General features: G+C 53.1%; 1 protein-coding gene across 1 annotated transcript; it reads left to right on the top strand.

Annotated features, from left to right (window-relative positions):
* Window positions 1-85: 85 nt before the first annotated feature.
* Window positions 86-24,621, top strand: KCNH3 (potassium voltage-gated channel subfamily H member 3). Its single transcript, XM_039882110.1, has 19 exons — window positions 86-4,915; window positions 5,308-5,371; window positions 5,609-5,720; window positions 6,061-6,250; window positions 6,667-7,446; window positions 8,916-9,149; window positions 9,621-9,755; window positions 10,693-10,826; window positions 11,264-11,507; window positions 11,875-12,032; window positions 12,117-12,324; window positions 16,275-16,547; window positions 16,849-17,048; window positions 17,372-17,621; window positions 20,982-21,199; window positions 21,953-22,284; window positions 22,697-22,803; window positions 23,468-23,544; window positions 23,639-24,621. Exons 5-19 carry the CDS (start codon window positions 7,371-7,373, stop codon window positions 24,233-24,235), a joined length of 3,243 nt encoding a protein of 1,080 aa, XP_039738044.1. The 5' UTR covers window positions 86-4,915; window positions 5,308-5,371; window positions 5,609-5,720; window positions 6,061-6,250; window positions 6,667-7,370; the 3' UTR covers window positions 24,236-24,621.

Below are 24,621 nucleotides of genomic sequence, written 5' to 3'. Positions count from 1 at the left end.
CATGGGATAGAAGTATCTCGGACAGCTTATTTGGGGCTTAAATGAAGGTATGATTCCTAAGTCGTTTGTCCAGCACTTAACTTCAAAAGCAAATTAAAATGTGAAAGCCAGGATGAGGAAATGTAGCTGTACCTGTGGGAAAGAGTCATAGGTTAAGGAATGGTGACTTTCCAAAAGAGAGCTCACCAGTTTAGAAAAACCGCAGCTGCTAACAGCTTTCTCAGACAACCAAAGGTTATATCAGCACCCCTCTCCTCCATTGCCTGTTCCTTGACAGAAGTAGTGAATGTAACAGTATAATTGAGCTCTAGTATGTAGCAGGTGGCATTGGTGCCAGACCCCTCCACCCTACCCCCACCCCCAGCATCTATGATTTAATAACAGCAGAGCTATTTATTTCTCCAACATTTGTTCTCTCAAGTCTGAAGCCCAGACTGTAAGTGGCAGTGGTGCAGAACTTAGCTGCCTCAGGGTTTCCCCTGGCTCCTTGGCTGAGGCTGAGCTGCCAGGGTTCAGGTTGGTTGAACAGATTGAGGGAGGGAAGGAGGGAGTGGGGGGCGGCGGGGAGACAGAAAGAGGGAGAGAGAAATTCTTGGTAATGAAAATAGTAGTCGAGCACTGGGAAGCCATTCTAAAGGGCTCATCACTTCATTTTTGGAAATTTTTCCAACAACACCATCAGCCTGCTGGGTATCAGGAAAAAGCCCTGCTTTTCTGATTAGGTGCTTACCTCACTTTATAGGAAATTTAGAGATTGAAGCAACCTTGAAGGATTATGAGGTCTATCTCTGTATCTAGGCAAGACTCTTTAATCACCCAGATAGATGGGAAGCCCCTGTTTGTCAAAACTGCCTTGAGGTCAAAATTAAAATCTCCTTATAGAAAAATATTTGGAGAGTTTTTTTCTATGACCATAAGAAGTTTGAAAATTATGAAGATTTTTCTACATTTTGTTTATTACAAAAGTAGTATCTAAAATGTCAAATAATACTGAAACGTAAAAGGAAAAAGTTGAAGTTCTTCTGTCTTCCCAATTCTATTCCCCAGGGGTAATGACTATTAATTATTTGGTATATACCCTTGTAGACCTTTTTCAAGGCATGTATATGCATATATACATGGATTTTTACTTCTTGTTTTTATAAAAAGAGATCATACTGTATGAATTCTACAATTCTTTTAATTAATATGTCTAAAACAATTCATTTAGGATCTCATAGATACTCTGCTCCTAAATTTGTCATTTGTCTTTCTTAAATGAAGAGAAGTTAGGTTTATCTTAATGTTTGAATTATGCAGCCCATTCCTTGCTCCCCATAATAGTTATGGGCTTCCCAAGAGAAAGGAGGCTCTGAACCCTAGGCAGCGCTCATTGGCTACTCATCATTTTACCTTCCCTTTCCATTTCCTCTTAGGAATCAATGTCTTGCCCCTTCCTACTAGAGATAGGACTTGAAACTTCAGGTTGTTTAGCTCTGGCAATTACATGCCACTTGAGAGAGAACACTTAAATTAGCATGGCTTCATTATGAACAGATACCTGCTAGGCCCTTACTTACGCAAATTCTTAAAATTCACTTTTTTTTAATTCATTTTTTAAAAAGTTTTTTTTTTTTTAAGGTATAAAAGAATACATCATGGAAAGTAAAAAATACAGAGATTTTCCTTACTAGCACACATATATCATAAGGATTTATACCACTTAGACCTCTTCTCATGTCAGTACAGATAAATACACCTTGTTCTTTCTATAGCTGCATAGATCCCATTGGATAAATTTATAATTAGATTAACCAGTCCCTACTGATGGTTTTCAGTTTTTTGCTATAAGTATTGCCAAAATGAGCATCTCATAATAACATATATCATTCTTCATTTGTGAGAGTATATCTTTAGGATAAATTCTTAGGAATGAAATTGCTGGATCACATAGTTATTGACAAAGTACTCTTAAAAAGATGCATAGATTTACACTCTCACCAACAGTATTTGGAAATGTTGAGCTAGAAGCTAAGGAAAGAGAAAGATAACTAAAATACAGCCCTTCAAGTGGCTGATAAACTAGTTGGGGCAACTGAGACATACAGATAAAATAATACAAAGTAATTGTGATGCCTAAAAGAGCCATCCTATCTTCTGTGAGTAAAATGGACGAAGCGCCACTTTAAGGGCTGGGTCCTATGTTTAAACTAGAACTATACAAGGGGTGATCAGGCATTTGTTCAGTAGTTTATAGATAGGGTAGGGTGAACTTTGGTTTTAGAATCCCAAAACAGGGTACGGTCTTATGAGTATGAATGTATGTGTGTGAGAAAACAGGATAAGTTATTTTAGGCTGGAGTGACCTGGAAAAGCCAGATGCATGGTTATCAATCTGTGAATTAACTAACCTATACTTTTGGAGGTCAGTAGAGTAATGACTTATTGCCCCTGGAAATTCTGCCACTTGACCTAACAAAATGAGGATTTGTCTTGCCTGGTTTATAGGATTCATCCCACCTTCTTCTACCTGGTGAGGGTTATATCCATATGGCAGCATACTTCATGGAAGAAACAGGTGTCCAAAATGGTACAAGTGTGGAGGCCACCAACTGATACAAGGAGTTATTTTGTCACTATTTTAACCAGTTCAGAGCACCAGATGATAATGCTGGAAGCCAGACAACATTCTGTAAAATTATTCAAGCTTGACTTCTGGTTGCTTTAGCCACCTGAGCACATTCTTTCCTTCAAACATTGAGTCGCCTACTATGCTAGGCACTATGCTGAGTTCAGAGGCAAATATCGATAATTCTAGCTCTATTTTTCAACCACGTTGCAGGTAAAGGAAATAGAGCACTTAGCCCTTCCTTAAACTCTTGGAAGCCATGCCTCATGGCTAGGCAGTGTGGGAGAGTGGAAAGACCCTGGACTTTTGAGACACACACTTGGATTTTAATTCTAGCTTAACAGTTTGGTAGCTATGTGAGTGGCTAACCTTGGGCAAATAACATCTTTGAATCTCTTCCTGAACTGTAAATGGAGACAGTGGCAACTATTTCATCGAGGGGGTAAGAGGCAGTAGCTGGCCAGGTGCTGCAGAACAACACCCCGGTGTCAACTAACCTGTGACAAGTTGAACATTCACCATAGCTCCTTTGCTTTTCTGTCTCTCCTGCCCTGTTAAAAAGTATATGAAAGACTTGAAAGACCTTATTAACCAGAAAATAATTCAGTCATCTTGTTTATCTTGTGGCTTTTCTCTGAGTGCATATCCCCCTAGCATGGTGCCCCTCTTGTACCTGTCAAAACACACCTCTGTCCCCAGTTTCTGAGCTCTCTGGATGGAGCAGACCAGATGTTGATGGCACTGACCCGGCTAAACAGTCACCACCAGTTTAGCAGCATGCAGGAGTGAAGCGGAGGCCAGGGTTTTCCAGGGAGAGCCAGGCAATGTTATTTCCATACAGGTGCTGAAGGAGTTCTATTACCTACGTTGCTACTCCTTACTAAGGAGGAATACTATCTGAAGGAGATTTTTCTGGTGAGGAAACTCACCCACCATCACTACCGCCAGCACAACTGTTCTTCAGCCCGCCCGCCCCTTCACTGCTGTCAAAACAGCAGGAACAAATACCGCCCACTCTGACTTCTCAGGGAAAAGTCAGGTCTCCTTTTTATGTCTCTCTTCAACAACCCAGTTAGGCTTTCTCTGTAACTTGATTTCAAACAAACCCATTTTCTGGGCTGCAAGAACACAGACTGAGATGGAGATTTCTCAGATTCATTCCCTTGCCAGCTCCAGGCAGGATGGTGGTAGGCAGGGCCTGCAGTCCAGGCATGAAGTTCAAGTTGCTGTTCACAGCGGGCACTCACTAAATGTCATCCGGCCACTCATCAAAATGACCATGCTGCCCTCTTTCCATAAGCTGTTTACCAAAGAACAGAACAAAGCACCCCAGCAGTATGGCACAGTAGCAAATTGCTATTAACCTAGTCAAATCTTGGTTCAGACCTGATTCCTCAACTACTAGTTATGAGACATAAAACAGTTTATCTGTTTATAAAACCATGTACCTCCCAGGATTCACTTGATTCAAAGTTTATTGTGGTTTACTCACACTCTAGCTAGGATCATCCACTAAAAGAAAAAGGATGGCCTAGAATTACATAGACAAGGGGTAGCCAAGTACTGGAGGCCTCAAAGTATTCCAAAATATTTTATTTTAGAGGGGAAGAGGAACCTTCTGTGAGGCTTCATCCTGAACTCATTTTCCATGGTTCTAGCACCCAAGGCCAGAGCTAGGGGACCCTTTAACAACGATGGCTATCACTTCTAAGCTCATTTCACAACTGAACTGATGCTCTGAGATTAACACCCACCCCAGCCCCACCCTGCTGAAGGTCACCCAGTTGGTCAGTGGCAGTTAGAATTCTAACCCAAATGAGTCTGACTTGAAAGCCTGAGATTTTTCCCACCACATAACACAGCCTTAGAAGCGGAGCCTGGCCACACTGGCTGAGAGAGCCAGGCTGGAGAAACAAACACCTGGGAATCTCCAGAAGAGGGTGGAGAGAGTGGGAAGAGGGGAGGAGATGGGAGGGGCCCCTGGGCTCTGTTCCTAGACAGCCACCTGTTCTCACCCACTGTGACTGACTCTGCCTATGCCTGCCGTTTGGGGGCTAGGGGCTTTATTCATCTTTTGTGCCTTGAGCGTTTTTTATCCCCCTAACTTTGCTCTTCCCTTCTCTCCTTGTTCCTTTTGTAGATAATACTCCTACAGGCCTCCCACGGCAGCTCCAAAACAGCCTCCTGAGTTTCTTCTTGTTGACAATGGCTCTGAACAGGGCTCTCCCTCAATCTTCCCCTCCCTGTGACTCCCCACTGTGGCTGATGAGTTGAGAGAAGGGGAGAGGAAAAGATTACAGTGAGGAGGTCAGTGCTCCATGACTTCCCAGTGCTCTGTTCACATCAACTCCTCCCCAACCCCCATCTTCCTATCTCTAACCAGGTCCCTGCCCCTTCCTGTATTTGGAGGTGGGGGGAGGAGGTGGAAGGAGAAGACAGGAAGACCTGAGGGACTAGGTAAAGATATAGAGATAAAAAGACTTGCTCAGGGTAACCACGCTGGTAAAAACTACATATCCCTACCTCTGCTTCCACATTTGTGAAACGAGTGTAAATAGCATCTACCCTGCCTATTGCACAGGGCTCCTGTAAGATTCAAAATCAGATAATAAACATTAACATGATGTAAATGTCACACATTGTTCTAGGTCCTTTAATTCTCCTAACAACCCTCTGAAGTAGTTATCCCCATTTCACAGGTAAGAAAATTGAGCCCCAGGAGGGAAATCACACGGCAAGTGGCAGAGCTATAATCAGACCTAGGTAATCTGTTTCCCAAGTTGATGGCACTGGTGCTATCAACCATGGCCTCAACCTGTCTTCAAATTGAGCTGACTCCCAAATAACAGCGTCTCCTCATTAGAATGCCTAAATGTCTCCCGGAGGGGCATAGATGAGCGGGTAGGGGCGAGGTTACTTTGCAGCCCAGGCCTCTGCGGGGTTGGGGGTGGAGGTGGAGAACCTGATCTACAGACTTCTTAGGCTCATTCTTCCTGGCAGTGAGATTCCAGGATTCAGAGAACTGCGGGAAGAGGATGCTTCCTTTTCCTTCCAAAGCGCCAACTAATTTTAATACAGGTGTCTGGGCTTTGGCCCTCATCTCGGATAAAGGGTAGGTGGAGCAGGGGACACTCCTTTCCGATGCTGGTGACTATGATGTGTTTCCTAGAGGGGTGGGGGTGCTGAGCCTCCTGCTTCACTCGTTTGGGAACAAATTGCTGTTTTGGCCCCAGCGGCTCCTCTGGGCGCGGGCGGTAGCCGCGCTCGCCACAAACCGTGGGAGGGAGGAGGAGCGGCGCTACAGCGCCAGGCTGGGAGCATCGACGCAGCACCGGAGACGGGCAGGAGACCGCCCCTTGCGCCCGGCTCCTCTCCGCCTGCCCCGCCCCTCCTCCCCTCCCACTCACCGGAGGGGGGCCCTTCAGCCACCTCACCCCGTCTCCCCCCGGCAGCTCCCCCTTCAGCTCAGAGCGGAATTCTTGAGGACCGAAAGCGGGCGGAGAGCGAGGAGGCTGGGTCCTCCTCCCTCCCCGCTCGCCGATATCTACGCGCACAAGATTGGGAAGTTCTTCCAAGTCTGATGTCTACCTGTCCCCTGTATTTGCAACCTGACCCTTTAGCGCACCCGGGGAGCTGCAAAAGGTGACGAATAATAGACATAAAAATTTAGGGACGAGACATAGGATCTAGCTCCCCCCCACACACACACTCACTCTCTTTACACCCCCGGGGCACACACGAGGAGAGTCTGAACCCTCTAATTCCCTGCCAGCTCCTGCCAGCAGCGGCTTCTCCTCGATGCATTTTCCAGAGGTCGAGTTGAGGTTGAGAAAGGCTTAGATGCCCAGAAGCTATGTTCAGACCGCCCCTCCCCAAATCTCCTTTTATATTTCTCCTGTACAGTTGGCGCCCCTCAAGGGCCCCGACCTCCGCCAACTGCCGGGCCTTCACTACCTCCGCTAGTTGCCCAGCTCCCTTTCCCATTACATTTTCCTCCAGGAACGCATCCTCTAAATTTTAGTCTAAAACACACCCCGCCTCCCCCGAGCTCTCCTCAGGTCCCTCCTGGGGAAGACAGGCAGCGAGGCTCTCTGAGAACCCCCAGCTGCAGGGAAAGACGCCTCATCCCTGCGACTGAGTAGCCCGAGCAGGACCAGGCGCTCGTCAGTGGTTCTCCGAGGGGGTGGCTTTGGGCGGCTCGAGTGGCAGGAGTAGGAGGGCCGCCGCCTCCCTACCCCCACCGAGGTCCCTAGGGGAGGGAGATCCCTCGGTGGGAGGCCTGTCCCTTTAAGGAGGCGGCCCTGCCTGGGTGTGCCCGGTCTCCATGGTTACCCCGGTGCAGGCGGCGGGCGCTGGAGAGAGGGAGGCTGCCGCTTCTCCCCGACAGACGGAGAAAGCTGCGGGGACCCGGCGCTCAGCCGAGCTCGAGCGGGAGCAGACCTGCAGCAGAAACGGGAGCCGCAGTCACCGCCGCCGCGAGCTCAAGGTGCTTAGAGCGCAGCCGGCGCGGAGCCGGGAGCCCAGGATTCGTGGGCGGCCGGAGAGCGAGGGGCCGCGCGCGATGCTCCGGGCCCCGACGGCCGGGACGCCTCCAAACGCGCGGACGGCTGGAGGGGCCTGCAAGCCGGGGGTGGGCATTGCCCCCCGACGGCTGCGCTAGGGGGCGCGGGGCCCGGAGGAGGGAGGCCGAGTAGGGCTCCCTCCCCCGGCGCTGAGTCCCCGCGCCCCGGAGGGATGGGGCGGGCGGCCACGGCCGCCTAAAATGCCGGCCATGCGGGGACTCCTGGCGCCTCAGAACACCTTCCTGGACACCATCGCCACGCGCTTCGACGGCACGCGTGAGTCTGACCCTCGACTCTCCCGGACTAGCCGTTCCTTTCCAGGGTTCCTGCGGGTCTTGCACCCCACATCTCAGCCTGCCGCCCTCCTGCTCTCACCTTCCCTCCTTCCCCCAGATCCCCGCTATTAGCTGGGACCACCGTCTCCTTCCAGAAGCCGTTTCACACAAAAGTTCGGAGTCAGCACTGTCCCAGGCCCGGCGAAACGGCTTGAAGTCTCCGAGTTTGGGGCCTGGAATGCCGTCTGTTCGCTGGGGCGCGAACCCGGACCCATCCTATCCCTGAGTCTGGCGCTATCCCACCGACCACCCTGGAACTGGTGGACTGGGGGATGAGGCGGGGGCGCGGTGCTCAGGAACCGCCTTGAGGGCTCAAAAAACAGATTTAGAAGAGATTTTAAAACGGAGATAGAGTAGGCGGGACCTAGGGGCGCACCGTTTGGTCAAGTTCACCTCACCGCCTGAACCCACCAACCTAAACCCACGTACGGAGTCCACTAGTTCCTAAAAAATAGGTTTGGGGACGCCCACCAAGACTGGGGAAGTTTGGAGAAGGAGACCAGAGCTTCTGGATTGTGAGTTCCCAGTCCCTGAGCACCGGGAAAGTCGTGAAAAGCCCCTTCCCCCTTCCTCTTCCCTCACAATCGCCCCCCAGTGAGGCTTCCCAGCCCTCTGCCTAGCGACCTTCATGGTCTCTGTCTCTTGATAGGAATCGGGTGGGAACCCATCTGATACCCCTCACCCCACCCCACCACACACAAACACACAGGCTTCTCCATCTGCTTTGCTGTGTGCTTGGCTCCTGCAGCCTGCTGATTCAGCGCCCCCACTCCCAATACATTCCTGGCTCCAGGCTATGGTATTCAGCTACCATTCTAACACCCCCATTCTCAATGACATTCACTAATTCCTGAGCCAGGTCACCCAGCTGGGGCTCAAACAGAGAGTGCAGAATGGATGATGGCCTGGACTGCCTCCCAGTCCAGGTGGGTCACAGTGGGAGGAGCCAGACAGCCAACTTGGGTACCTGGCTGGTGAGTGAGCCTGGCAAAGGTAGGGTTAGGGCTGAAACTGGCCTAGAGCTGGTGGTGCAGTACTCCTTTGGGCATTCCCGAACCTGCCCCTTATCCCAAGCTGCTCAGGACACACTACAGAGGGCATAATGCCCACACAGGGCTGCGTTCACCAATCTCAGTGTTCACAACTGCCGATTCTTAAATGCACTCATACGCATACTACTAGGAGTGGGGTACTGACACAGGTGACACACTCATTCCTGCTCATAAGCAGCTCTGCCCTAAGTCTGTCTATGTCTCCCCCAAACACGCACACGCACATACACATACACACTCACACAGGACTCCTGGGTTTTGTAAAGCCTACCTTTGGTCGCAGGCTTTTGAGAAAGGAGGGGTGATGGATTCTGGGCCTCTGTACCCCATGCCTACTCTGAGAGGTGCTCTCTTGCAGACAGTAACTTCGTGCTGGGCAACGCACAGGTGGCGGGGCTCTTTCCTGTGGTCTACTGCTCTGATGGCTTCTGTGACCTCACGGGTTTCTCCCGGGCTGAGGTCATGCAGCGAGGCTGTGCCTGCTCCTTCCTCTATGGGCCAGACACCAGTGAGCTTGTACGCCAGCAAATCCGCAAAGCCCTTGATGAGCACAAGGAGTTCAAGGCAGAGCTGATCCTATACCGGAAGAGTGGTGAGGGGCCGCCTGGCCGGCTGGCCTTACCTCCTTAGTCTCCCTCAGCCTGGCACCCATCCCATCCTTTGTCCCTCCTTTCCATTATCATCTTTTCCATCTTCCCATCTCATTCCACTTTCCCACATCCCACCTCCTCTTCCTCCACCCCACCGCTGTCCCTGGCTCTCTTCTCTTTTATCCTTATCCCAGCCTCAGCCTCCACTCAGTTTCCCATCTTGAGTTTTTTACCCCAGCAGGAAAATGTCCCCATGTCAGCAAGACAGATCTATGGACACACATATCTGATAGTCATCCCTGCTCTCCCTTGCTTTCCTCTGCCCTGTTTCATCAAGCCCTGTTCTAAGTGGAGTGAGCTGCTGCTCCTCTCCCAGAATTCTACTTGTATCTCAGCCAGGGGTGTCGTTGGTGCCTCTGTCTCCTTGGGCAGTGTGAGAATGGGGGCTAGGCTGAGTTTGTCTTTGTGCCCAGGGCTCCCATTCTGGTGTCTCCTGGATGTGATACCCATCAAGAATGAGAAAGGGGAGGTGGCCCTCTTCCTGGTCTCTCACAAGGACATCAGTGACACCAAGAACCGAGGGGGCCCCGAGAAATGGAAGGAGACAGGTGGGTGTTGGTGAGGGCTTTGATTTAGCTGCTGTGACTGGGGTGTTGAGCACCTGAGGCCTGAGCTTGTGGGTCCCCTCATGCACTCACACTTCTTGACTCCTACTCTGTTGCTGAGAGACTTGTGCTGCTTGCTCTCCTCTCCACATGCCCGGGTATGGAAAGCTTGTTTCCACATAGGCAGGTGGAGACACAGTGGGAGTTTTGAAGTCAACTTTACTAATAAACTGAAAGAAAACAAACTCCACTAGTGCCTGTGAAGTTCCATTTTCTGACCAATTAGTGAGACGGAGCACGGCCACCCCCCATCCCCCGTGCCTTTTCCTCACGAAAACCTGACTGGGAAGTCCTAGCCAAAGCCCTCTTTTAAATTTTTGGCACCCAACCCCTCTCGTATCCTCCCAAGGCTGGGGAAGGTCCTTGGACAGCTCACCAAGCTGTTATCTGAACCTGCTCCAAGGCCTCTTTGCCGCTTGGGGATGCTGGGTACTCTCCATTCTCCACTCCCCCACCCCCAGGCCCAGGTAGGCCTCTCCACAATGTAAGTCCTCAGTGGTCCCTGTAGTTGGACCCTGGGCTCCTTCTCTGAGCTCCTGCGACTCTGCCTGATGGCTTTCTGCTCACTCTGCACTTCCCCAACCCCTGGGAACCACCTCTCCCCTCCATTCCCAGGCTTTTCCCTGTGGAGATTTTCTCTTGCCTTGCTTTGGTCTAAATCTTCTCCTGGAAGCAGATGCTGGGAGTAGTGTCCATAAGCACGCATAGGATTGCCCATTGCTGGGGGTGGCCAGTGACCCTAGGAAGTGAGGAATGCCAGAGCCCCCATCTCTAAACAGGTTGACTAGTCAAGAGCCAGACCCATCCATGACCCCGCAACTGGTGTCCCATACCCAAGATTCTCTCGCCATCATCCTCATGGGCCCCTCTTCTTTTGCAGGTGGTGGCCGGCGCCGATATGGCCGGGCAGGAGCCAAAGGCTTCAATGCCAATCGCCGGCGGAGCCGGGCTGTGCTCTACCACCTGTCTGGGCACCTGCAGAAGCAGCCCAAGGGCAAGCACAAGCTCAATAAGGTGGATTGAGCACTAGGGTGTGTGCCTGGGGGTCGGGGCAGGATAAGGGCAGGCTGAGTGAGGAGTTAGAGGTGGGAACTGAGCCTACCACAGAATGTCCAGGGGGCTGCACAGCACTTTGGGGGTTGTGACTGAGAGAGGGACTGTCATATGCCTGATCCATCAAAGGGATAGAGGACAGTCTTAGCTCTGGGGTCGGATGGGCTTTGGCTCAATCCTGGCTCCTCTCCTAAGCAGCTGTGTGACTTCAGCTGTCACTTGACCTCCCTGATCCTTAGTCTTCTGATCTATAACATGGAGACTCTAAAGCCTACATCAGAGGTTGCTTTGAGAATGTAGAGAGGGGAAGGAGGTGGATGCCTGTCCTGGACCCCATCCAAACTCAGCTTGTACCAATTTCCTATCCTCCCTGCCTGGACCTGCCCTGTCTTACTAAGGGGGTATTTGGGGAGAAGCCCAATTTGCCTGAGTACAAAGTAGCCGCCATCCGGAAGTCACCATTCATCCTGCTGCACTGTGGGGCATTGAGGGCCACTTGGGACGGCTTCATTCTACTTGCCACTCTCTATGTGGCCGTCACCGTGCCCTACAACGTGTGTGTGAGCACAGCTCGGGAGCCCAGCGCCGCCCGGGGTCCTCCTAGCGTCTGCGACCTGGCTGTGGAGGTCCTCTTCATTCTTGGTAGGTGCCCTCTGTGCCTCCCACCCCACCCCATGCCAGGTGCCCCTCAGGCTTTGATGAGAATAATCTGCATGACTCTAGTGCCCCACCAGTGTACCCCTTGCCCTCCTCTTGTTTGTGACCTGTGGGCTTTGAAATCAGGCCTGGGTTCCAAATGTGTCTCTACCACTAATGAGTTATGTGACCCTGAGCTAGTCGCTGCCTCTCCAAGCCTCAGTATCTCCCTCCATCAAATAGGAATAGCAATATCCACCTTTTAGAGTTACTGCAGGCCAAGGGCCCAGGACAGTGTCAAATACTGAGCAAGTGCCCAGTAGAGAACAGCTCCTCTCCCACCCATGCCGACTCCCACCCGGACGTTCCGCAGACATCGTGCTGAATTTCCGTACCACGTTCGTGTCCAAGTCGGGCCAGGTGGTGTTTGCCCCCAAGTCCATTTGCCTCCACTATGTTACCACCTGGTTCCTGCTGGACGTCATCGCAGCCCTGCCCTTCGATCTGCTACATGCCTTCAAAGTCAACGTGGTCAGTGTGGCTGGGCAGGGTGGGCTTTGGGGTGGGGCGGCTGACGCTGGCCCAGGGGTGACCACCCTCTCTCCCTTGCCTCAGTACTTCGGGGCCCACCTACTGAAGACTGTGCGCCTGCTGCGCCTGCTGCGCCTGCTCCCCCGGCTGGATCGCTACTCGCAGTACAGTGCGGTGGTGCTGACCCTGCTCATGGCTGTGTTTGCCCTGTTGGCCCACTGGGTGGCCTGCATCTGGTTCTACATTGGCCAGCAGGAAATTGAGAGCAGCGCATCCGAGCTACCTGAGATCGGTACTGGAAGCTCCCTGGGGAAGGGAGTGTGCGTACATGCCTGCTGAGGAGTGTGTCTACTCGAATGTGCTTGTGTCAGGGAAATGTGAGTGCAAGCGTGTGTCTGTCGGGGTATGTTTGTGAACTGATACAGTGTCAGGTATGTGTGTGCGCCTATGCGTGTATCACAGGAACATCTGTGCAAGTAGACCTGAGTTTGTGAGAAGAATGTGGGGCTGGTGTGTGTGTCTGTGAGTGTGTCTGTGTGTTTGCGCAGGTGTGTGACAGAGCCACCACCTCACCGCAGGCCTGTTCTCCAGCAGCCAGGCATTATGGAGAAAGCATGGTGGACTGCCTAGGGGAGTCCTATTAACCCATTAATGGGACCAAACTTTTGTGGCCAAAACTCCTGTGGCCAAACTTTTGTCAATTTTTTGAGCCCCTGCCCAGCTGAGAACCCCGCCCCTCTCAGGAGAAGGTTGCACAGGAAGCCACTGCCCTCCTGGGTTGCTCTGAAGCCTGGCACTTTCTCGCCACCCTCTCTAAGCGCATTCCCCACCACCTTGGCTCCTAAGGCCCCTTCCCCGCTCTTGTCTCCAGGCTGCATCTCTCTCAGGTGCTTCGGAGCCCTCCTCCAGACTAAAATGCAGCCTTTTTCAGTTGCATCAGTATCTTCACTCTCCTTCATTTCACCTCCACTTTCACAACTCCTCCCTCTGCTTACTTCCCACTCATATCTTAACAACTGCTAGGAGGGCTTCCACCTCCCCCTCTCATCTTAAAATGTCACCCAGAAAGTTACAGTGACCTTCTTGGGCCAAACCCTTGTCCCCTTAAACTCCCTGTAGCACCTGACCCTGCTAACCACACTCCTTCAAAATGTTCTGCCTCTCTGCCCTGGCCTGGGCCTCCTCCTGCCCCAGCCCCTCCCAGTTCCAAGCTTTCCTCTGATCTTTCCTCCCCGCTCACCTTATTCTCCTTTGGTGATTCCACTGGATTCCTATGTGAATATCTCAGCTTCCATCCTTCCTCTCTCTTACTCGAAACCATTTTATTTCAACCATTTCTAACTCTCCATACTCACAGCTCCAAAATTTAGCACACCTTCCTCCTCCTAGGCTCTCCAGCCCTCTGGTAACTGCCCAGTAGCTGGCTTTTAGCATGTATTTCCAGTCAGTGGGCAAGAGACCAGCTGCTCAGATGGCCTCTTATGACTTCCCGCTCCTTGGCGGGGTCCAGGTAGGCCTAAGAAAGCCTCTCTAATCAGTTCTTAGGGATGAGGAGGCTCCCGTGAATGATCGCTCCTTTGCCAAGCCCACAGAGACCGGTGTGTGGCCCAGAGGGCCCACCTGGAGAGTTCCCAAGTGCTCTAGTTGCCATGCACACAGATGTTCCAGGCAGTGTCAGCTCCTTGGTGCTTACCCTTCCCAGAGGGAAGCTGCGGTGGAGGCTGCTCTTGGGATCAGATGGCCACCCAGCAAACACAGTCAGAGGGCCAAGAGATGGATAATAGTGACATAAACCTCTGACCTAAAAGTGAGCCAAGACACCAAATTCCCGGCTCAGTCCCCCTGCCCTAAAACAGGAGTCTATGTGGCTCCTTTGTTCTGGCCACTTCACAGGGGCTGCGGAGCTGACATTAAGAACACTTTTGGCTCCCAGAGGGCTCTGGGCCCCACATAAAGACCATGGGGATCCGGGGGGCCGGCTGACTATTTTGCAGATATACGTGGTAATTTTTGCACCCTTGAACCATAAGTTCCAGAGTGCTTTTGTTTTATTTGGGTCTGGTACTAGTTCACATTTGAAGAGTTTCCAAATTCTTCACATCATCATCTGCCTGTTCTTTCTCCAGGGAAACTAGCTTTCCACCTGGGTCGGAGCCACACCCAGACCTCCCAAAGTCTGGCTGTGGAAGGATGTCCGTAGGTGGCCTGGCTCTGTCTGTGGAAGGGACCTTCTCATGGTTTCCTTGTCTGGGTTCCCCTGCTCCGCTGCCCATGGTGTGGACACAGTTCCTGCCCCAGATTTCCATGAGCCCAGTGGAGATGGGCTGGATTTTCAAAAGCTTGTGCTAAATATTGAGGAAAATTGCTAAGGGCATTTCACGGTATGAAAGACGCCAGCCTCTAGAACAGCTTCTGCCAGCCTGACCCTCTCCACATACAGGCACCATCCCACCACCAGCTCCTGGGGCAGGAGTAGCTACTGCCCCAGCCCAACACAGAGAGGAGAGGTTCCTCTGCCACCCTCCCTTTATCCTCCTGCTTTCTGCAATCCTCACCAGGCAACTGGCTTCACCTCTGGCCCAATTAACTAATGACCGAGAAGTTTTGCATATTCCCCTGCATTCTCACAGAATACCTCAAGTAACAAGAGGGAGGAATCCTTACCTTGGCTTGGGCCTTATCACAGCCCCCCAGATTCCTTAGCCTGGAATTTGATGTCCCAGTGTGTACCTCCATTCTAGCTAAGCAGAGCTGCTTGCCTGTACGTGTTTTTATCTCAAGGTTTGGCTCATGCCTTTTTCTAAATCAGGAATGACTCCTCTCAGTTTGTATCAAAACTCTATCCATCCTCTGAGACCAAGCACAGATATCCCCTCTTCCAGGAAGCCTTCTCGCCCTAGCCTTATAGCATGTTGGTTTGAGCCTCATCATGTGGCACTTGAGCCTTATTTACCTCTGAAATGTACCTTCTACCCTGCAGTAAGCTCCTGTAGGTTCTCCCAGTTTTTGGTCCATATACATCAGGTTGCTGAATAAATGCGTGGGTGAGAGAAGGGGAGTCTGGATCTCAGGGGACAGCATATGCAAGGTGTTGGGGAGAATGTGGAGCAAAGAGGCTAAGATGTGTCGAGGTGGGAAGGGGAGAGTGAATGTAGAGAAGGGGTCTCACTGCAGCCTGTGATCCTAAGCCCACTCTCAGTACTTACCCTCTGCATCTCCATTCTATATCAGCCAATATGCCCTCACTCCCTTGCTCCCCATGGCCCCCAGCTCTGCTCTGACCCCTGGGACCTCTGCAGGCCCTGGGAACCTCCATCTAACATCCTATGATGCCCATAACCCTCCAGCTAGACTCAGAGTGGCTGCAGGCAGCCATGGGATCCTGAGAGACCCCAGTTCACAGCCCTGCCTTCTGCCAAGGCCAGCCCAGAGAATGTGGGGTTAATGGGGAGACTGGGCTGATCTTTGGCCTCCACTGGAGGCCCAGGCTGGCTGTGTCTGCATGTGTGCTGAGGACCTCTCTATGTGCACAGGTGCCTGCCCATCTGTGGCCTTTGAGTGTCCTCACCTGTGTGCTTATGTACATGCAAGTGTGTTCCCTCCCTAACCTGGGTGCCATTGTAAAAAGCACCTGTGTATCCTTATTTATCTCCAAAGTGTGCACAGGTCTTTTCTGTTTGAGTGGCTATGGCTGTGTATCTGAGAATGCTCACATATGTGTATCCTTGTGCTTTCAACTGTGCGGAGCATGTATATAGCCTTGATGGTGTGTATGTGCATGTCCATGCTGCTGTGCTTGAGAACCTGTGTGAGGCTGGGTGATTGTAGGGAAGGAAGAGGTTGAATGGGAGGCAGCTTTCTGGAGCAGGCGAGCTCAGAGAAAGAGCAAGAGGAGCCTGGGTGGACAAGGCAAAGGAGGTGGCCTCACCCATCCAGCCCTGGGGACGATTGGGATTAGTGCCAGCTGAGGGGAAGAGGGCACAGTGCTCCTTCATCCTCAGCACCAGTCGATGCTGGCTGGGGAGATGACAGCCTCAGCCTGATCTTCATGTGCTTCTCTTGCTGAGGGCTGAGGGGGTGGAACGAGGAGTGCTGGGCTTGCATAGAAGGAAAGTGGTGGGAAGCCATGGGGTTAGATTTGTATCCACATGCCCCCTACCCCAGGGGTACCAGCAGGCACACCTGCACCCACAGCGTGGCAGTGCTGTCCTGCTGACTCAGGCCCACCCGCCTCCTCCTCAGGCTGGCTGCAGGAGTTGGCGCGCCGACTGGAGACCCCCTACTACCTGGTGGGCCAGAGCCCAGATGTAGGGAACAGCTCTGGCCAGAGTGACAACTGTAGCAGTGATGCCAACAGGACGGCGCTGGAGCTCCTGGGCGGCCCCTCGCTGCGCAGCGCCTACATCACCTCCCTCTACTTCGCACTCAGCAGCCTCACCAGCGTGGGCTTCGGCAATGTGTCCGCCAACACGGACACCGAAAAGATCTTCTCCATCTGCACCATGCTCATCGGTGGTGAGGCCTGCCACTCTCTGGACTCACTCCCAGACTTCTGGCCCCAGGCGGCCCCTCCCTCCCTACCTCTCCCAGGGTCCCAAGGTTCTTCCCAGAGGTTCTTCTGCTTTAGGGAGCCCAAGGAACTCGAGGCCAGGGCCGGGAGCGCCCACTTGGCTGCAGGACTCCATACCACACAGTGGCGCATGCGCCTTGCCTAGGAGCGGGTGGGAGATGCGGGATTAGGACAGAGATGTCCAGCACGGTGTCAGGCTGGGCCAGGCCAGTCCTGGAGGTGACCCCCTCTCACCACCCTCCCCAGCCCTGATGCACGCGGTGGTGTTTGGGAACGTGACGGCCATCATCCAGCGCATGTACGCCCGCCGCTTTCTGTACCACAGCCGCACCCGCGACCTGCGAGACTACATCCGCATCCACCGCATCCCCAAGCCCCTCAAGCAGCGTATGCTCGAGTACTTCCAGGCGACCTGGGCCGTGAACAACGGTATCGACACCACAGAGGTACGCGGGACTCCCGGACTGGCCCTTCCAGCCTTCGCTCCCTCAGGGGTGTGCACTTGGCCTAAAATTCTCAGAAGTGGGCTAGGGGGCAAGGAATGCAGAATTCTGGCCTTTCTGCCTCTGCTCTCTCCTGGGGAGACAGCAGCATGGAACAGAGGGCTCGAAGGCCCCTTTCCATCTTTGTTAGGTCTAGAGGAGGTGCTCATAGAGGGGGTAAAGTGATTGAGAGAGAAAAAGAGAACCCTCTCACTGATTGGAACCTGTGGGGCTGGCTGGAGGCTGCCTCCTTTCTGCCACCCCAACCCTACTCCTTCCACCTGCAGCTGCTGCAGAGCCTCCCAGATGAACTTCGTGCAGATATTGCCATGCATCTGCACAAGGAGGTCCTGCAGCTGCCCCTGTTTGAGGCAGCGAGCCGTGGCTGTCTGCGGGCCCTGTCCCTGGCCCTGCGGCCTGCCTTCTGCACACCGGGCGAGTACCTCATCCACCAAGGCGATGCTCTCCAGGCCCTCTACTTCGTCTGCTCCGGCTCCATGGAGGTGCTCAAGGGCGGCACCGTGCTTGCCATCCTAGGTTTGTGAGGATGGGAGAGAGGGTTCAGGGGCTTGTGGGAGGCAGATGGTCCCATCTGCAGAAAACCCAGAGTGGAGACCCAGGCAAGACCACCCAGGGAGAAACAGCCAGGATGGAGTCAGGAGTAGCCATGGAGCCCTGGGTAAAGCTCAGAGCTGACCCAGTGACCACAAGGTGGCAACACAGGGAGGTGGAACCAATCTTGGGGGTGTTGGATCTGAGGGTGGTGGCTGGAGTGAGTGAGGACCAGCCTTTAGTCTCTAAGGGGACAGAGGAGAGCAGGAGGAAATTCAAATGCTGAGGATGGACGTACTGGAGAGAATGTTCAGATAGGGCTAGAAAAGGGAGGAATGGAAGTTGTCCTTGTGGGGCTTCCCACCACCACTGGGCTGCAGAAAGGGGAGAGGCTACTTTCCCAGGGCAGATGACAGAGCAGCCCCAGGGACAGCAGAGCTCAGACTCAGTGTGTGTTCTCCGTTCTTGGCAAGCGAAAGAGATGAAGATGAAGGATCCATTCCCTAGACAAAGGAGAGATTGCAGTTTTGGATTCGGCATCTTAATTTAATAGTGCTGACCCCAGGGTCTCACAGTGGGGCCAGCTGTGTTCCTTATACCTTCATTTCAAGCAAACCTCAAAACCCAGGAGGAGGAACTATTGTTATTTTTGTTTTGTATAGAAGGAGACTGAGGCTCCCAGAGGTTAATGAATTGGTAGGCTGGGGTTAGAGCTAGTCTTCACGACTCCAAACTTCAGTCTTCATACCTTGTGCTCCTGAGCGCTCTGCTCTGGGGAGACTGTGCACTGCAGAAAGGGCTTTGTTTCAGGATGCGTGGAAGCGCAGCACATTCGAGCCCTCTGGGAAATGCAAGGCCTCAGGGCTGCGGGGTGCTTGGACTGTGGGAGGCTGTCGGCAGTGACCCCAGAGGGTGGGAACACTGTGGTCTGGTTGGGTAATTGAGGACCTTGCATGCGGGACAGAGTGGGACAGAAAGGAGGTGGCATCCCAATCACAGTGGAATCTTCAGGCAGCCAAACGCTTGTCAACTCACTGTGGGGACAGGTGACGCCTGGAAGAGCTATGATGTGTCACAAACCTGGAGAATCAAGAAGACCAGATCCTCAGCAGCTACTGTGTGTTCATCCTTTTACCCTCAAAGAGGATGATGCTCCTACAAGAAACAGGAGAAAGAAGTATCATCAAGAGGTCTTGGAGCTGAGAGAGGCAAGACGCTGCTATGCCCTTCACTTTTCGTCATTCAAGAATTTGGCTTCTGGACCTAGATGCAGTTTATGCCAGGACTCTGAGCACACAGAGTTATGGCCACTCACATATGGCTGGCAATCCTTGAGAAATTATGGAGAACTGGAGAGATTCAGAAAGGCATAAAGACAGATTTTAACAATTGCAGACTGGTCACTCCAAAGCAAGATTGTCAAGTAGATTATTAAACAGATGGTTTCAGCTCAGAGCCGAGGAAGCGGTGTGGCTGGGAGCTGGCATGGGTCCTGCAAGAACATCTCTTCACTGATGCCAGGCACCAGGTCTCAGAATAGCCACATTCAGTATTAAGATGGAGCCTCAAGAATAGCCACCACCACCTGCCCTGGGCCTTTGCCTCTGGAATATTCCCAGTATTGGGATTTATACCACCTTTGATCCATCCTGGCCTTGCTCATAAATTCTGGATGAACTGGTCCTCTGTTGACTCGGAGGCTCTGAGTGCCCTGAGAATGCTTGGTTCCCCATGACCTGGTTTTCCACTTCGCCTTCACCCTATTCCTCACCTGCTTCCTTAGTTTAACATCCAGGTGCCTCCTCCCTGCTCCTGACAGCTAAGGCTCACCATGCATCTAGCACTGTTGATTCTGGCCCCTCCTTCTGTGTAGGACTGACAACAAAGCATGTGCAAAATCAGTTGTCGGGGAGGAAGGAGACAAGACAAAGAGAAATGGGCAGGGCAATGGTTCTGGGACGACGACCTTAAAGGGCTTGATGAGCTGAGGTGGAGGCTCTGGCTGAGATGCCAGCCTGAAGGGTGGTCTCTAGTCCCCGAGACCAGTGGCACAGAACTCTGTCCTTGGTCCTGTTCTATTTCTTGTTTTTATCTCATTTTCTGGTTGAAGACAAGGAATACACACTTATCCTATTTCTACATGACACATATGAGGAGAGAGAGCTCATTCATCCGATGATCACAGTGAGATCTAAACAGCTCTCAGAAGGGACCAGAAAGATGGCCTGAAACCAAGAAAATAAGATTAAACAATGATGCTTTCCACTTTTAAGTTTGAGCAAAAGTCCATGAACATTTAGACTTCTGCTGGCAGCATGAGGCAGCCCAAGGCGGGGATAGCAGTGATCCATCTTCTTATTTAAGGATAAGGAAACACTTTCCAATATTGTCAATGGTCTGGCCATGGGTTGAGCTGGCTTGTGAGGGCAGTGAGTGCTCTGCCAAGCCCGATGGCATGCCATCCCTGTAGAGAAGAATCTGTAGGGACTTTTGTCGGGTTCGGAGGGAAGGAAATGAACTTTGGTTGCTTATGTATGAGGCACTTTATCACCACTAATTCGTTTCATTCTCTCCATGTCCGAGATCAGAGACACCGTATTTCATTGATTCTAAGACACACATTTTTTTCCTCACCATTTAACATCTCAGATCTGGCGGGATACAGACTCTAATTGATGCCGTTCTACAATCTCTGTCAGCCAGGTGGCAGCCTTAGCTGGGAAACTCTCTATTGACACCTGCTGGTAAAATCAAGAAAGTACCACAGCCTCAGTTTAATACAGGATCAGGGAGAAAAGCAATGTGGGCTTGATATTTTCAGTGTGCCACACAGGGCACTAACCTGTTAATTCCACATACTGCTCCTAGATAAGCTACACCTGAATCACCACACAGGCTGGAAAACCATTGGATTGTGGGTCTCCCATAGATATTCTGATTCTGTAGGTAAGGATGGGGCCTGGGAGTCTGATTGGTTTAACTTTCCCAGAGGATGTGGATTCCCAGGCATGCAGGGAGCCGCTAGAATTGGTGACTGCCCAACCGTCTCAGAGCTAAAAGCTGGATGTGTTTCTGCACAGCAGCTTTGATCCAAAATGTGCTTGAGTGCTTGGGTCACAGTGCTTTTCACCCCAAACCTGTCTTGAAGAGCCAGCACGGCAGACAACAGGATCATTCAGGGCCTGGGCCCCTCTGCTTCTTTGTGTCTTGGCTTTCCGGCCCCACAGTGGGGGTCAGGCTGGAAAGGCCCTGCTCAGCCCATGAGGAAAGCTCAGCAGCCTTCACTCAACTTCCCTTTCTAGTGGCTGAAAGGCAGGCTCACTGACCTCTGCTTCCTCTCCCCAGGGAAGGGTGATCTGATCGGCTGTGAGCTGCCCCGGCGTGAGCAGGTGGTCAAGGCCAATGCTGATGTGAAAGGGCTGACGTATTGTGTCCTGCAGTGTCTGCAGTTAGCTGGGCTGCATGAGAGCCTAGCACTGTACCCCGAGTTTGCCCCATGCTTCAGCCGGGGCCTCCGAGGGGAGCTCAGCTACAACCTGGGTGCTGGAGGAGCCCCTGCAGAGGTGAGGATACTGGGTACATGCATGATGGGGGCTGGGGTGTCAGGGAGCCTGGTAAGGTGGGCAAAGGCCAGGGTTTGTGGAGGTACTGTGTGAGCACATGGTCTGGGTGAATGCCCCCTGCACATGGTGGAGGGGTCCACACTCTCCCTGCCCCTTCATACTCACATTCTGTCCTTTAGAGCCCAGCCATGCTTGGCTAACCTTTCCAGCTCTCCCCGGCCTATCTGAGACAGCCTGGCCCTCCCAGAGAGGTCTTAGGGGAGGGCAGCTAAATCTACTAGTACCAGAAAAAGAGCCTGCAGGCCGAAGACGAGGCATGGCAACAGTGGGGAAGAGTGGGCAGGGCCATGAACAGCCTTCCAGGTCACTGCATCTCCCCAGCTTCTTCATGGTGAAACAAGTCTGTTCTGAGGGGCTTGGATTTTCCTGGCTTATGTCACCAATTCCAAACCAGTTTTTAGTATGTTCTCTTGGATAGTTGTTAGCCTGGGGGACCAAGCCACACTTGGTTAGAATTTTGAGGGGCAGCGAATGTCTCCAGGGCTTGGTGGCTTTATGGTGGCAGCAGAAAAGTAGCATTTCCCCCACCACACATACATACTGAGCCTCTTCCTCTGAAGGATGGGAGACACTGGGCATCCTTTTTAACAAAGATGGCTTCTCTCTTCTAGGGAGATGAGGCCAGGGTGGGAAAGGTGAGTGGGACACAGTAAGGGCTATCCATGTGGGTTCCCTGTCCCCTACTACCCCCAGGTGGACACCAGCTCCCTGAGCGGCGACAACACTCTCATGTCCACGCTGGAGGAGAAGGAGACAGACGGGGAGCAGGGCCCCGCAGCCTCACCAGCCCCAGCTGATGAGCCCTCCAGTCCCCTGCTGTCCCCAAGCTGTACTTCCTCTTCCTCGGCCGCCAAGCTGCTATCCCCACGTCGAACGGTGCCCCGGCCCCGGCTAGGGGGCAGAGGGCGGCCTGGCAGGGCAGGGGCTTCGCAGGCTGAGGCTGGCCCCTCTGCTCACCCTCGGAGTTTAGAGGGGCTGCGGCTGCCCCCTGTGCCATGGAATATGCCCCCGGATCTGAGCCCCAGGTGAGCAGGCCCGAGGCTACTACACTGTGGCAGAGATGGTGGTGATAGGGCTGGGGCTCCGGCCAGGCACACCCCTGCCCTAGATGCCCATCCTTCCATCCTAACCCCTCCTAGTCTCCTCCAGGAAAGCTTCCCTGACTTCTCCACCTCCCTGCTGCCCCCACCTCACCATTTCCTGCAGGGCTGTACACTGCTTAGATCTCTCTTGCTGTTTCATGTTTTGAGCTTGGACCCCCAGCAAAACTGCAAGCTCCAAGGGGAAGGGACCTCATGTAATCTTTCTCTTGGGGCCCCAAGCCCCCTTGCCCAGCTCCTGCAGCCTCTGTGTGAGAACACTGGGGCATCTTGTCCCAGGAAACCTGGCAGTGGCTACCCATCTGTTGATTTATTGTCCTGGCACCTGTGTCCACAGGGTAGTAGATGGCATTGAGGATGGCTGTGGCTCTGACCAGCCCAAGTTCTCTTTCCGTGTGGGGCAGTCTGGTCCGGAATGTAGCAGCAGCCCCTCCCCTGGACCAGGTACTGGGGCCTGGGTCTGGGGGGAGGTCGGCAGAGCAGTCCCTTTGTCCTGTGAACCTCTGAGAAACCGGCAGGATATAGACTTTTCCTGGAAGCCCTCTTGCCCTCATCTTACCTGCGTAGTCTGGCCAGGGAGCTTTGTGAAGACTAGCGCCTTGGTGTTGGAAGGTAGCTGGGAAGGGGGTTTGGGTCTCTGCTGTCAGCTCTCTAGCAATGCTACCTTGGTTCTTGCCCCAGCTTCCAGTCTGTAAAATGGTTGTTGTATATGTTAAATAAGATTATGTTGCTAAGACCCTTAGCACAGTGCCTGGCTCAATGGGAAGATAAAGGGCTGCGGAAGCAGAGTTGAAAATGGCCCCCAGCGATGCCAGGGAGCCCCTGGAGTAGACCAGGTAATGAGCTCCCAGGAGTGTCCATGTCCCTAGAGGACAGAACAAGAGACAGGCATAGAAAGCAGCTTCCCAAGAGGGAAAGCATGGGGCAGTGTGCCTGAGGCCCTCTGGCAGTTTGAGAATTCAGCAACTTGAGCAAGGCTGGAAGTGGCCCTTCCTGACATCAGGTCCTGCCAGACCAACGTGGTCTGTGCTATCTCGGGAACAGGCCTGGACCCTGCGCTACCTCCTCTTACTAGCCCTGGCTAGTAACCCCATCTTACTGTCCACAGAGAATGGCCTGCTCACTGCCCCTCTTGGGCCCAGCGAGGTGAGGAACACAGACACGCTGGACAAGCTTCAGCAGGCGGTGGGTGAGGGGCAAGGTAGAAGCAGGGAGGGGAGAGGGGCCCTGCTGTTGTGTAAGGTCCTGATTTTGACTTCACTCTCCTCCCTTCCCATAGGTGATGGAGTTGTCTGAGCAGGTGCTACAGATGCGAGAGGGACTGCAGTCTCTGCGCCAGGCTGTGCAGCTCATCTTGGCACCCCATGGGGAGGGCCTGTGCCCTCGGGTGTCAGGAGAGGGGCCATGCCCTGCCAGCACCCCTGGGTTACTGCAGCCTCTGTGTGTGGACACTGGGGCGTCCTCCTACTGCTTGCAGCCCTCAGCTGGCTCTGTCTTGAGTGGGACCTGGCCCCACCCTCGTCCGGGACCCCCTCCCTTCGTAGCACCCTGGCCCTGGGGGCCCCCAGCATCTCAGAGCTCCCCCTGGCCTCGAGCCACAGCTTTCTGGACCTCCGCCTCTGACTCAGAGCCACCGGGCTCAGGAGAACTCTGCCCTGAGCCCAGCATCCCTGGCTCACCACCTCCTGAGGAAGGAGCTAGGACCGGGCCCTCAGAGCCCATGAGCCAGACTGAGGCTACCAGCACTGGAGAACCCCCACCAGGGTCAGGGGGCTTGGCCTTGCCCTGGGAGCCCCATAGCCTGGAGATGGTGCTTATTGGCTGCCACGGCTCTGGCACGGTCCAGTGGACCCAGGAAGAAGGCACAGGGGTCTGACTGCCAGCCTCAGAACTCAGTGTTGCCAGACATGCAGCCCTTTGCCACTCTGCCCAACCTCGGGGAAGAGGAAAAGTGGCAGCCGCCCCCAGGGACACCAGGCTGCCCGCTGGCTCAGGGTAGCAAGCCCAAAAGCCAAAGCAGGACTGGCCCTGGGCTTTCATGGAGGGTGGGCTGGAGCCTCAGGGGCAGGCCCCAGGCTAGGAATCCTTAGGCCCCTACTTGTGGGGCCCCTCCTCAGCCTGATCCTCTGACCTTCTAGTCTCCCTCTGCAGGCTGGGTGGACAGAGGCATGAGGCAAGGAGGGGTTCTGCCATCTCCCTGCATGTAAACCCTGCCTCGCCTGTCCCCACATTTTTTATATTAAAAAAATAATAATAATAAAA

Source organism: Pteropus medius, unplaced genomic scaffold (assembly GCF_902729225.1).
Source record: "Pteropus medius unplaced genomic scaffold, Ma_sr-lr_union100, whole genome shotgun sequence".
In the NCBI taxonomy this organism is placed as follows: domain Eukaryota; kingdom Metazoa; phylum Chordata; class Mammalia; order Chiroptera; family Pteropodidae; genus Pteropus; species Pteropus medius.
The sequence above is the reverse complement of the archived record's forward strand: the minus strand, read 5'-3'. Positions and strand labels throughout refer to the sequence as shown.

Excerpts from the sequence above, each read along its gene's own strand:
- KCNH3 (XM_039882110.1), top strand. The coding sequence starts at position 7,371 with ATGCCGGCCATGCGGGGACTCCTGGCGCCTCAGAACACCTTCCTGGAC. Across the intron at positions 11,508-11,874 it reads GGAGGTCCTCTTCATTCTTG|ACATCGTGCTGAATTTCCGT; the intron begins GTAGGTGCCCTC and ends GACGTTCCGCAG. Across the intron at positions 12,033-12,116 it reads ATGCCTTCAAAGTCAACGTG|TACTTCGGGGCCCACCTACT; the intron begins GTCAGTGTGGCT and ends CCCTTGCCTCAG.